Source organism: Colobus angolensis, unplaced genomic scaffold (assembly GCF_000951035.1).
Source record: "Colobus angolensis palliatus isolate OR3802 unplaced genomic scaffold, Cang.pa_1.0 Scaffold57, whole genome shotgun sequence".
NCBI lineage: Eukaryota > Metazoa > Chordata > Mammalia > Primates > Cercopithecidae > Colobus > Colobus angolensis.
Genome location: NW_012119265.1, coordinates 7,819,194 through 7,830,980, shown reverse-complemented (window position 1 = coordinate 7,830,980; position 11,787 = coordinate 7,819,194). Strand labels below are relative to the sequence as shown.

General features: G+C 38.2%; 1 protein-coding gene across 2 annotated transcripts in view; it reads right to left on the bottom strand.

The window, feature by feature from the left end:
* Positions 1 to 633: 633 nt before the first annotated feature.
* Positions 634 to 11,787, bottom strand: part of DAAM1 (dishevelled associated activator of morphogenesis 1) — a 181,078-nt gene continuing 169,924 nt past the window's right edge. For both annotated transcript variants that reach the window (XM_011961911.1, XM_011961910.1), the window contains 4 exons: positions 11,147 to 11,207; positions 8,250 to 8,381; positions 4,428 to 4,598; positions 634 to 3,364 (listed from right to left, as the gene is read on the bottom strand). In XM_011961911.1, the coding sequence (XP_011817301.1) occupies positions 3,155 to 3,364; positions 4,428 to 4,598; positions 8,250 to 8,381; positions 11,147 to 11,207 (574 nt within the window). In that variant the 3' untranslated portion in view covers positions 634 to 3,154. The remainder of the gene's footprint in view (positions 3,365 to 4,427; positions 4,599 to 8,249; positions 8,382 to 11,146; positions 11,208 to 11,787) is intronic.

Below are 11,787 nucleotides of genomic sequence, written 5' to 3'. Positions count from 1 at the left end.
CTATGAAGTTATGCAGTGAGTTGATAAAATACAAGATGGTCAGCTATTACAAGAACATCATGAGTTCATTCCAAGGATAAGAAAATTAGTGTTTGGCCTGCTTGGGTATTCTATCAACCACTGGGGCAGTTTGTTTCCAACTTGACCTTAAATTAAGGGTGGCGAGGCAGCAAATGTGATGTAGGACAAAGGGAAAGCTTCGACTTTCAGAGGATACTGATAAAACAAATTTCTTGATCTGTATGGGTGCCATTTCCCAAACTGATCCATATCAAATTAATTTTCAATAACAAAAAAAGTCTCAAAACAGAAAAGCCTTTGATTCTAGAGACCAGAGATTATTTTCTCTACTCCAGTTGAGTAATTTCACCAGTAGCCCTATCATGTATGAGTTATAACAAGAAATTGTATAACTCATATATAAACCAAGTGTAGAAAGAGGTGGCATATGATAACGTGAACATACTGAATGCTGCCATAATAGAAAACTATATTCTTCTAGGTCCAGTAAGTACAAGTTTAAAAACACGTATATATTTCTGATTCAGTGAACAGTTTGCAAAATTGAAATTCAGTGGTGGAAACTGCGAAGAAGTTTGATGACGCTGTTTTAATAATTCATAGAAAGACATATGTACACCCAATGAATTCATCTCTTTATTGCATATTGCTATTTTTAAAAAAATGTACAGTCTCATAACACATACTTTTGTTCTCAGTACTATCTAACAACAGTCTCGCACCTAAAGACTAAGTGGTTCCAACTACCAAGCTAATAAGATACAAGACGTATAATTAAGTTCACAAATTATGCATTTTCTTTTTGGCATTAATTTAAAAAAACAAACAAAGTTCAAAATACACACCCAAGAGAGAAAAGTGGCTACTTACACCAGCACCAATCTAAATAGTAGAAAGTAGTTTTTTTTTTTTTGTTTTTCTTTTCAACAATGGCACATGGAATTACCTGCACACAGTTTTTGGGGAAAGAAACCAAAAATGGAAATGGCAAAGGAGGCCCACCAGGATGGCCATATCAAAGGAGGATGATTAAAAGGGGCAAGAGGGACATGCTACACAAACTTGCTCCTCTATGTGACTTTCTCTCCACCTGTCTATTCCTTAAACTGTAAGACAAAGCCATTTTCAAAATACAGTTCCAAAATTGAGCCAGACCAAATTTCTCCTGCTACAAATAGAAAAGAATATACATAGAGGCACTTTAGTTAAGGAACAGACAAAACCATCATTATATCCCAATCTTCCTCATCTCCAAGCCTTTCTGAGTCAAGTCTCTATCTGCACCTTCAACACGGTGTTATTGCAGACCTGGGTTAACTCGGGACTGGGGGAGTGCAACCTCTGCTTTGTATTTATGACTGTTTTATTTGCTAGTCATTTATTTCCATTTGATGTGTAGAAAGTCACTAAATTTGCAATGAGGAAAAGATGTAAAACCACAGCTCTTGACAACTCTTAGAGCACTATTTCACAGCTTTCACATAGCGCAGATACCTTGCTGTCTGTGCTAAGTGTTATAGTTTATACAAATTATTTTTAAATAGTATGATTCCTGTACAGTGCACACATTGGTATTCTATTCATCCCTTAATATCCCCATTAGAATTTAAGCCTTTAGGGGCAGGGACTCTGTCTTGCTTACCATTGTAGCCTTACTATGCCTGGTACATAGTAGGAACTTAATAAATATTTGTTAATTGATGAAAAACTCAATTTAGTGAGTAAATAATGTTCTAGTGCAACAGGACAAACTACTCTCTCCACAGGAAACCCAACCACAACAGGATCGATAGAAAGAAAAGAGAAAACGTTAGCCCCCATCCCCGACTACAAATAAATAAAGCAAAGCAAGAAAAAAAAAAAAAAAGTAACAGTCCTCTTTATATATCACATAATTTAAGGATATTAAGAGTTGGTAGGTTAATGGTAAGCATCTATATTTTATTCTCTAATGTTCATTGTTTTTATTTATGTCTCCCTGAGAGCTTTATTTTTTTGGACTGAAATTTTACAGGTAGCTTTACTGACACACAATTTTAAAATGACAACATATAAACAGCAATCACTTCAAATATACTTAGAGATAAATAGATCTGGGCATCTCTGCTGATGTTGACATTTTGTGCATTCTTTATGTGTCCTTTAGTCCAGACCTATATTTACAGAAAATGCAGCTTGTCCTACAAAACAGAAAATAGAAACTATAACAAAGAGGCACCCCATTAATTTTTTTTTTTTTTTTTTTTTTTTAGTAATCTTTATCCCTTCAGAGAATTCTTCCTTTAAGTCTTGGGTGAGATATTTTATTTTTAAGGTTTATATATCTATAGTGTTAGAACAAGCATACTCTGGCCTGGCAATGTTGTTCTTTAAAAAAAGCATGGATTGCATTTAGATAGTGTTTTTTCCAAAAATCTGAAGAAATTATCAGGAGCACTTGGCAGAGATAACTTGATGAAATTAGGGGAAAAAATTGATGTCCAACTTTTAAATATACAAAAAATTCTTACTGACATTCTACATAATTCAAATTGTGTGCAAGATGTTCTCAATAAACATTTACAGACTGTATCCTCACACCGATGTCAGAAATCCGAAGCTGGTCCTATCACTGATGCATCTACATCACAATGTCAGCTATCGAAAACCATTTTAAATCTGTATTTTTCCAACTCCAGTTCCATCAATGAAAATAATTTCAAAGCATATCAAGCTTGGAAACAATACAATATTTTGCAAGGTTTTTTTTTTTCCCTCCTGTTTTGTCTTTGAATCTAGGGAATGTCTCTGTCATCTCTTTCAGGAGATAGAATTGTGCTTCTGAACAGTCATGGTGTTCGGGGAAAGAAAATGAGCCACACTCAAGGTGAATGCATACACGAAGGGTTTCGGAGCACATACATTAACATAAATCTTTTTAACCATACGTAGAGGTCTCCAGACAACACTCAGACATCTATATACATTTTTTAATATATACACACATACATTTACATACACACACATTCACACATTCACTCACAGATGAAGGAAAAAATTGCCACTGTTTGGATTGCAAGGCAGTGTAATGAAACGTTCTAGTCACTTTAGAGGGCCGCTAATGAGCTTTCTAAAATAAAGTATTCATGGACGATTAGAAATTAAGTTTTGTGATTGGTCTCTCTCTGCTGCTGTCAGTCATCTGGTTGGTAATGCGTTTGCGATTCCGTTTCAATTTAGAAAGGTCTTTGTCAAACACTTCTCCTGAGCGTAAAGCTGAAACGAGGTCATCAAACTCTCCGCTTTCTTCACTATTCTCTTTAGCTTTTCTCATTTTACGTTCCCTTTCACGTTGTTCTTTGAGCTGCAAATAGAAAGAAATAACCTCTTAGAAACATGTCAAAATGTTGCATTTTGTTTTCAGTAGAGATGAATTCTGTGAAACATGGTAATGCTCCAGACACCAAGCTGTGCTCATCCTATAACCCCTTTGGATATCACAAGAAAGGGTAATTGGAACATGGAGTCTCCATTGTGGAAGCAATGGACAACAACAAAAAATAACCACTGCCTTGTGGTTAGACCCTCACCACCTAGATTCTAGGTAAACTGCATGGTATTCTAGTTAAAAATAAGAGCAATTGAGGCAATTTGTGTTTTTGCTAATGAAAAAAAAAAAAAAAAGGTATCACTATTACATAGACCCCAAATAACTAAAGCAAATGGTCATCAGGCCATTTTCCTTGTATCAAAGGCTTAGCTTGCATGTACTGTGGAACCCTGAAACCTGATACACAACAGTTACTGTTATTAAAAGCCAACTAATACATGCATATTGTAGACAATTTGGATAATTCAGATAAAAGGAAGGTGGGGGAAGCATCTTTAATTCTACTACTGTGAACTTTTTAGAGGTTTATCTCACCACTATTATTTTCTATATGTATTAACGCATCTTAAGAAACAAAACAAAAAAAGATTTCATGTAGAAATCACTTTGTAAACTTTTGTGTATCATTATTCTTTAAATACGTATCTTTTAAGGACTGTGAAAATATACCATTATATAGCCCTTACAACATTTAGAACTCAAGCCCTATTGGTAAACATCTAGGTTGTCTTTAGCTTGGGGCTATTATAAAGAATGCTGCCCTTTTTTGTGTAAATTTATGATTATTTCTTTAAAATAAATGCTAAGAAATGGAATTCCAGAGCAAAGGATGTGGATAATTTTTTTTAAGGCTTTGAAATACACTGTTAAATAGCCCAAGAGAAACACCACCAATTTAAAGCCCCACAGCATTCTAGAGAGTACACTGAAGCCTGCCTTCCTGCCAGCAGGTCAGAGTGCTCTCTAAATACTTTTGACTGGGCTGCAGCCATAGGACTTCTAGGAGGTGGAATTGGTCAATGAATCATCCTCTCACCTGAGCTTCCATGCGAGCTCGACGTTCTTCTTCCTCCTTTTTCTTTCTCATATTTTCGTTTTCTTGTTTGGCTTCTGAAACAGCTTGAAGAAACTGATCAAAAATGCCAAAGAACTCATCTGGTTGTATTTTGCCAGCCTCTTCCCCAAAGTGCTTCACTGCTTTAGTGAACTAGAAAAAAGACGGTTTTAAGAAGTCAATGTTTCATGAGAATTCCATAATCAAATATAAATAACTTTAGAAAGACTAAAGCCCAGATTGAGTCAAGCATAAGTTTTGTTTGCTCATTTATTTTTATTTATTTATTTGTTTTGGAGATAGAGTTTCGCCATCACCCGGGCTGGAGTGCAGTGGCATGATCCCAGCTCACTGCAACCTCTGCCTCTCAGGTTCAAGTGATTCTCCAGCCTCAACCTCCCAAGTAGCTGGGATTACTGGCACATACCACCACGCTTGGCTAATTTTTGTAGTTTTAGTAGAGTAGGGGTTTTACCATGTTGGCCAGGCTGGTCTCAAACTTCTAACCTCAGGTGATCCACCCACCTTGGCCTCCCAAAGTGCTGGGATTACAGGCGTGAGCCACCATACCCGGCAGTTTTTCTTGTTTTGTTTTGTTTTTTAAGAGATGGGGTCTTACAGGTTGCCCAGGCTAGAATGCATATGTTATTGGTTCCCCCCCCCCACAAATTTATGGAGTCTTACATGTTACCCAGGCTGGAGTTTAGTGGCTATTCAAAGGTATGATCACAGCAAATTACAGCCTCAAACTCCTGGGCAATCTTTCCCCTTAAGCCTCACGAGTAGCTGGGACTAAAGGCACGTGCCACTGCACCCGGCTGAGTCAAACATAACTGAGGGATTCTAGCGAGCCTATATTTATCTTCAGCTGCTGAACATGTCTATTAATCATTTCTAAAGTAAAAATTTTAATATTCCTTAGCTTTTGAAACCATTTATTCCTGTCTACCTCATTTGAGCTTAGCATGTATGATGAACTCCTATGACTTTTTATTAACTAAACAGTAGTAAAAACAAAATATTGTAGAGCACAGCACCCCAGACATAAAACTAACAGCAAACTCGGCAGGGGGAAGGAAACTTGTACTTTTAACTTTTCTTTGAAGTAGTTTAATATCATTTACTGGTGCCATATGGTCAACATAGAAAGCAAACGGGAGCCAGTGCCTCTTAGCTGCTTTTCCCAATCATAAATAATGCTGCTATTGTTGGGATATTTTCAGGGTCTCAATGAGAAAAGAGTAACTGAGTATGGAATCTTTAATGCAACCCAGTGTATGATTGAGAATACAATTTTATTCCAAATTATTTGTTTTAGAACCCCTTTCAATGCCAATCTTTTTTAAAAAAGTATTTTTTTAAAAAAAGATATGGGGTATTGCAATGTTACATTGCCCAGGCTGGACTCAAACTCCTAGGCACAAGTGATCCTCCTGTCACAGCCTCCTGAGTATCTGGGACTATGGGTACATGCAACATGCCCTAGTGTCAATCTTTTTAAATGGCCAAGATGCAACATACCAAGGAAGAAATTTATGAAGTTAGATAAAAATATATGTATACAGTAACAACAGTATATCCAGTCTCGTTTTAGTTCTTCCAGGGGTTATCTTCATAACTCAAGACAGTATGTTTTCAATAGTCTTAGCATTACAACTACCCATATAATATTCAATGTCAAATTGTTTGCTAAAATTATACTTCCTTCTGTGAGGATCTAATGCTATTACTCCTAAGCTACTAAGGATAGTGTTCCTAGCTTCAAAGTCAAATACGTTTTTCCCTATGCCCAATCAGCTACTTAACATTTTCCAGGTTTTAAGTTTTCTTCATATTTAGACCATGCTGTGTTTACGCAGTGCCCCCAAACAGTTTATAATTGGTTTTATTTTTATTGCTTTACTTGTCTTTGTTATATTGTTAGGTTCTTCTGATATTTCAGTGACACTATCTACCTAAAATATTTTCAACATTTATTTTTAAATAAAACAAGTTTTGGCTTATATTTATATATATTTTACAGTTACTGTATCTTTAAATTTGTAATAAAAGTGTCCTTTTTACCATTTCTGTCTTCACTGAGGAGTTTTCAATGTTTTACTTATTTGGAAATATTCTATTAGAAAAGAGTTATTCGGGCAAAAAACATAACATTCTTCAGACACCATATATAATGCTCTAGCTTGCTCCATGGTTTTATATGCTAATTTAGAAAAGTTCTGGTATGAACAAAATAGCAATAGACAGTCTACAACTGGATTTCTAAAACATTCAAGTTCACGTACTTCAAGCCATCCCGAGTGATCTTTTTATCAAGGAATTCTAGTGATCATGATGTCATGTATACTGAAATCTTAGAAATCTAAAGAAAACCAGACCCAGATTAAAGCTCCACCCCCTACACACACACACACACCACAGTCAGTGTGCGAGGGGGAAATTTACCAGGTCTTTATGTTCTGCTAGACGATCTTCAACATCAGAGAAGCTTGATGCTGGCTACTGTGATGAACAAGCTGACAACAGCCAGTTCACACACAAAAATGTTTGAGCCCCTTGATGAAGTAGGTGCTATATTGCTCAGGTGGGATATCAGGACAGGGGGAATCTCTTCCTTTATGAAGCACAAACTCTAAAGTGGTGAGGCATACATAAAACATAGATGGGGGCTTTCACAGTGGAGGTCTGAATGGTGGTTGCTGACATCAGTTGACTGATTTCCACTGTGGGATATCAGAGGTTGGACCTCTGACAGCAGCCATTTGAACATATATTATCATTTATTTAATGAGGTTAGAGAGGAGGTTTAATGTTGAGATTAGCTAACGCATGTAAACAGCCTACTCTGTACTTTAATTGGTATGTGTGTACATTTACGTAAACAATCATCCATATCTACAACCAGACAGGTGACCAGAGAAAAATAACATCCATTTACTGAAGTTTCGAAACACAAGACTCAAGTAAAAGCAAGAGCGCTGTGGCAACTGAGAGATGGGTAGAGTAAAAGGACCAATGGGGGGGGGGGGCGGGGAAGGGTGTTAATATACTTTATAAAGAATGAGAAGAGGAGAGAAAATGAGAGACTCTCTACATGTCTTGTATATGAATGTGAATGCATTTTGGAAGAGGAAACAACCTGGGATAGAGAGGAGTGAGGTGAAGCTGAGGAGCTAAAGGTCGTGGTTATTAATCAACAAAAATTTCTCTTCTAAGGGAACACAAAATGTGAAATAGCAGAAATCATAAAAATAAATGTCTTACTAAAAAAAAAATAACTCTTGCAATGAGACTGTGAATTAAAATGCATCTCTTTTAGCAAGTTCTGCTGGAGATTTATACAGGTAGCATCCTGTCCTCCAAGGCTGTATCTCAGATGAGCATATTACATAATTAGGCACATGGCTTTAGTAACATCGAATTGCACATTTGATTCTACCCCTGGTTTTCATCATCTACTCTTTTCTGGCTCCCAGAGGTAAGTACTTCAAGCCAATTTCAACCAAGAGAAAACTGTCAAAGTATTTGCTGGTCTCCTACCATTCAAAGCCTTCAAGGTCTTTCAACATAGGCCAGTCAGACAAAAACGGTGTGTTCAGATTAATCACAGTCTTGGAAATGAAAACACACCTATGTCATACAAAAAACAATGGAATCTGGAAAGTAATTATCTACTACTTTATTTCCTGCACCACGAAGTTTAGATCTCACTCCTGCTATTTCCCATACAGAATAATAACTGAAAGTATCACAATGAAGCCCATTCCACTCAAACAACAGTCAGTGCACAAGGGGGAAACTTACCAGGTCTTTAGCTTCAGCTAGAAGATCTTCAACATCAGAGAAGCTGAAGCTGGCTACTGTGATGAACTGGCTGACAACAGACACAAACTTATCTCCAGGCTGTGGGGGCTGAGACTTCTGATATTCCAGCTCCTTAAACACAGGAAATGAATAATGTCAATGCGGGCTTCAAATACAGACATGAGACACACCTTGTCTCATATTTCACATGCCTTAAATTTAATAAATGAGAATGGTAAACACATCAAAACTTGTTCTAAAACATTTTGTTATACTCTAGTGCCCCTGCCCTTCCTCCCACCATGCCAGAGCCATGCCCATGTGCACACGCATATTTGCTAATAGCAATTTACCAACAATCTAAGTACTTGATCTATTACTCTTTCAGACTTTAGAAAGCAAGCGGATTTGCATTTGGATAAAATTAATAGAAGTTAAACAAATAGTGGGGGCAAACTGAACTCTAAGGGCTTGTGAGTGAAAACAAGAGACTCTGCTTGTCAATATTCCATGCTTAGAATTCTGGTGCCTTGATTTTTTTCTTCTTTTCCTCTCAGCCAAGTCTATTTACTTCTTAAACTGTGGGATACGGGTCAGTAGAATTTTGGCTGTAGCATTTGGCACCATAATCTTCTACCATTTTTCTCTTGTCCGTACCATATTGGTTTTTGTAAACAGGCTTGTAGGGGAATTAGTCTCTTGTTAATTATCCATATTCCCCATTACCACAGCAATGAACACAGATGATCCAAATCTAATATTATTAGTTAAGTTAATCATTGCCAGATGCACATTCTTATTTAAAGTTCACAACATCCCTATAAGTGAGGGATCACTAGTCCCATTATACAGACACATACATTAAGGTTTGAAGGGATATATTACTTGCCCTGAAGTAGTGCTGACCAGTGACAGAGCCAGTTTGAACTCAGGCCTGCCTGACTCTAGAGTCTTGGTAATAACTATGTTGTACACCAATTGACTTAAACTGGATGCTCCCTTATTTTCTTGCACTGGCAGAGATCTTCACAAGCAGGAGTGTAGTCATCACAGTTTATGGGTTCTGGCTCAGCTCTACCACTGATTTGGTTCTTAACCATGGTATGTTGCTCTGGGCCTCAGTTTATTGATTTTTTTTAAGGGGGCAATATCCACATCATCACTAGACTCAAATGAAATAACAGAAGTGAAAACTCATCAATTAGGGAGCTGGCGCTGATTGGAAGAAATTGCCGTAATTCTAGTACTTTAGCCTGGAAAGTAAGTGTATCTGTGTTCAGTGTGGGGATGGGAAAGGCATTTGAAAGTGTTTCATTAATGTATAATTTCATAAATATTCATCTCTGATACCTTCAAACAATATAATTAATTTGTGTAAAGCACAATTAGAAGACATATATATTTGGCCAAGCCAAGCTCTGCCCCCTGCTATTTTCTTAAAATACCACACCTACCTCCAGGGGTAGGGGAGGCTTCTATATCCCCTTTCCTATAAAAAGTGTGATACAGTGTATATGACAGTGTATATAGAGTGATTTCAGCAAAACTATCCTTTAATAAAGCAGCAACACAAAATTTCCCCAGAAGCCCCCACCCCAGGCCTTGCTCTGACCTGGCTCAGAAGCAGGGGTCAGAGCCAGGCTTCAGGGTCATCATAATGACCATGGACCCTCTGGGGCTGGGAGAAAAAGTTCAATCAGTTTATTTTTTTTTTAATACTGCCCCCCACTCTCTACATTAAAAAAAAAAAAGGAAAAAACCTCACATGTTCCTTAATTTATTGAAAACAAAAAATTAGACATTGTGACTTTAATTTTTATTGGAGATATGTCTTTAATTAGTTCAACTACTTTCTTTGGCAGTTTTGTGATTAAAAAAAGAAAAGAAGGGAGAGTTCTCACAGCATTACCGATAAATGATCTGAGATACTTATGAGAGGCACCTGTCCAAGCTGCCTGCATGTCCATCTCCTTCACCCAGAGGAAGCCCGAGCTATGTCTGCTCCGAGCACGGTCACAGGGACGCTGCTCTGCCAGCCTGTTCTCATCCCTGCCCCCTCTCTCGCTGGCAGCTACATCTGCACAGCACCCACAGGGCACTGTGCCAAAAAGCACATTTCATCCTACCAGCTCCAGTCTGCCAGCCTGACCGGTTTTCCTTCCTCAAAGGCCCGGGCCCAGGTTGTCTTGTATGCCTGGGATAACCTCCCTCTATGCACCTAAGTTTACCCCACGCTCCGAAGCCACAGCTCAAACAACTTCTTTTCCAAAAGAGAAGTTTCCTCTAATAGGGGCCAATTGTTCCACATGTCTCCAAAGTACCCTCAACCCGCTGCCCTTCCTTAAGGCACCTCTGTAATCACTCTGCTATCTGGACACGGCCAGGCTGAGGGAAGTGGCTGCTCAGATTATTGCAACACCTGGAGGACAAGGATTCTGAGTCATCGTGACCCTCGGCTAGAGCATGTACTACAGTGTCTGCTTAGTAAATACTACCCAAAGGACCAAGACAAAAACAACAGAGAAGTTCTATTGCTCTACTGAAAGTGAACACCATATATTAGCAGCACTTGGAAATTGAGAGGGTCGCTGAAGACCATCTAGCCCGATCCACTCATCCTGATGAATCCTGCCTCACAGATAAATTGGTGGCACGCTAGGTCCAGTTTTCAGTTCCTCCTGCAGTGACTCACCCACGACCCCGGCTGCCTGCAATCAAGTTGCCAGGCTGAACATAACCTGCCTTTGCTTCTTGTGGTGGTGGTTCTTATTTTTAATCAACAAATGTTTATTCTGGGCATACCACATGCCAAGACAACCAGCAACTCATCTGCTGGAAACCACCAGCACTAGAGATAGTGAAGAAACTAGGAATTAGAACAAAAAACAAATACTCACTGTCTCTACTGCTTTCAAGCCACTTCTCAAGGTACTTATTTCTTTGTCCAGCTCAGTCATGCTGTTGTAAATAGCAATGTTTTAGCAATCAACATGTGACTTACACATATTAAATATAAGATGGGTTTAAATATTTCATGCTTGGAAGTCCATACTAGTTTAATTTAAATGTTTAAAATTTCCTTCCATGCTCAGATCTCAAAGAAAGACAACAGCGTTTTAAACTCATGAAATGTAGGTATAAAATTATGTTTCTTGGCCGGAAGCAGTGGCTCAAGCCTGTAATCCCAGCACTTTGGGAGGCCGAGATGGGTGGATCACGAGGTTAGGAGATCGAGACCATCCTGGCTAACACGGTGAAACCCCATCTCTACTAAAAAATACAAAAAACTAGCCGGGTGAGGTGGCGGGCGTGCCTGTAGTCCCAGCTACAGTCAGTCCCCGGCTAAGGCAGAAGAATCTCTTAAACCTGGGAGGCGGAGATTGCATTCAGCCGAGATCACACCACTATACTCCAGCCTAGGTGACAGAGTAAGACTCTGTCTCAGAAACAAAACAAAAAAAGATTTCATGTAGAAATCACTTTGTAAACTTTTGTGTATCATTATTCTTTAAATACGTATCTTTTAAGGACTGTGAAA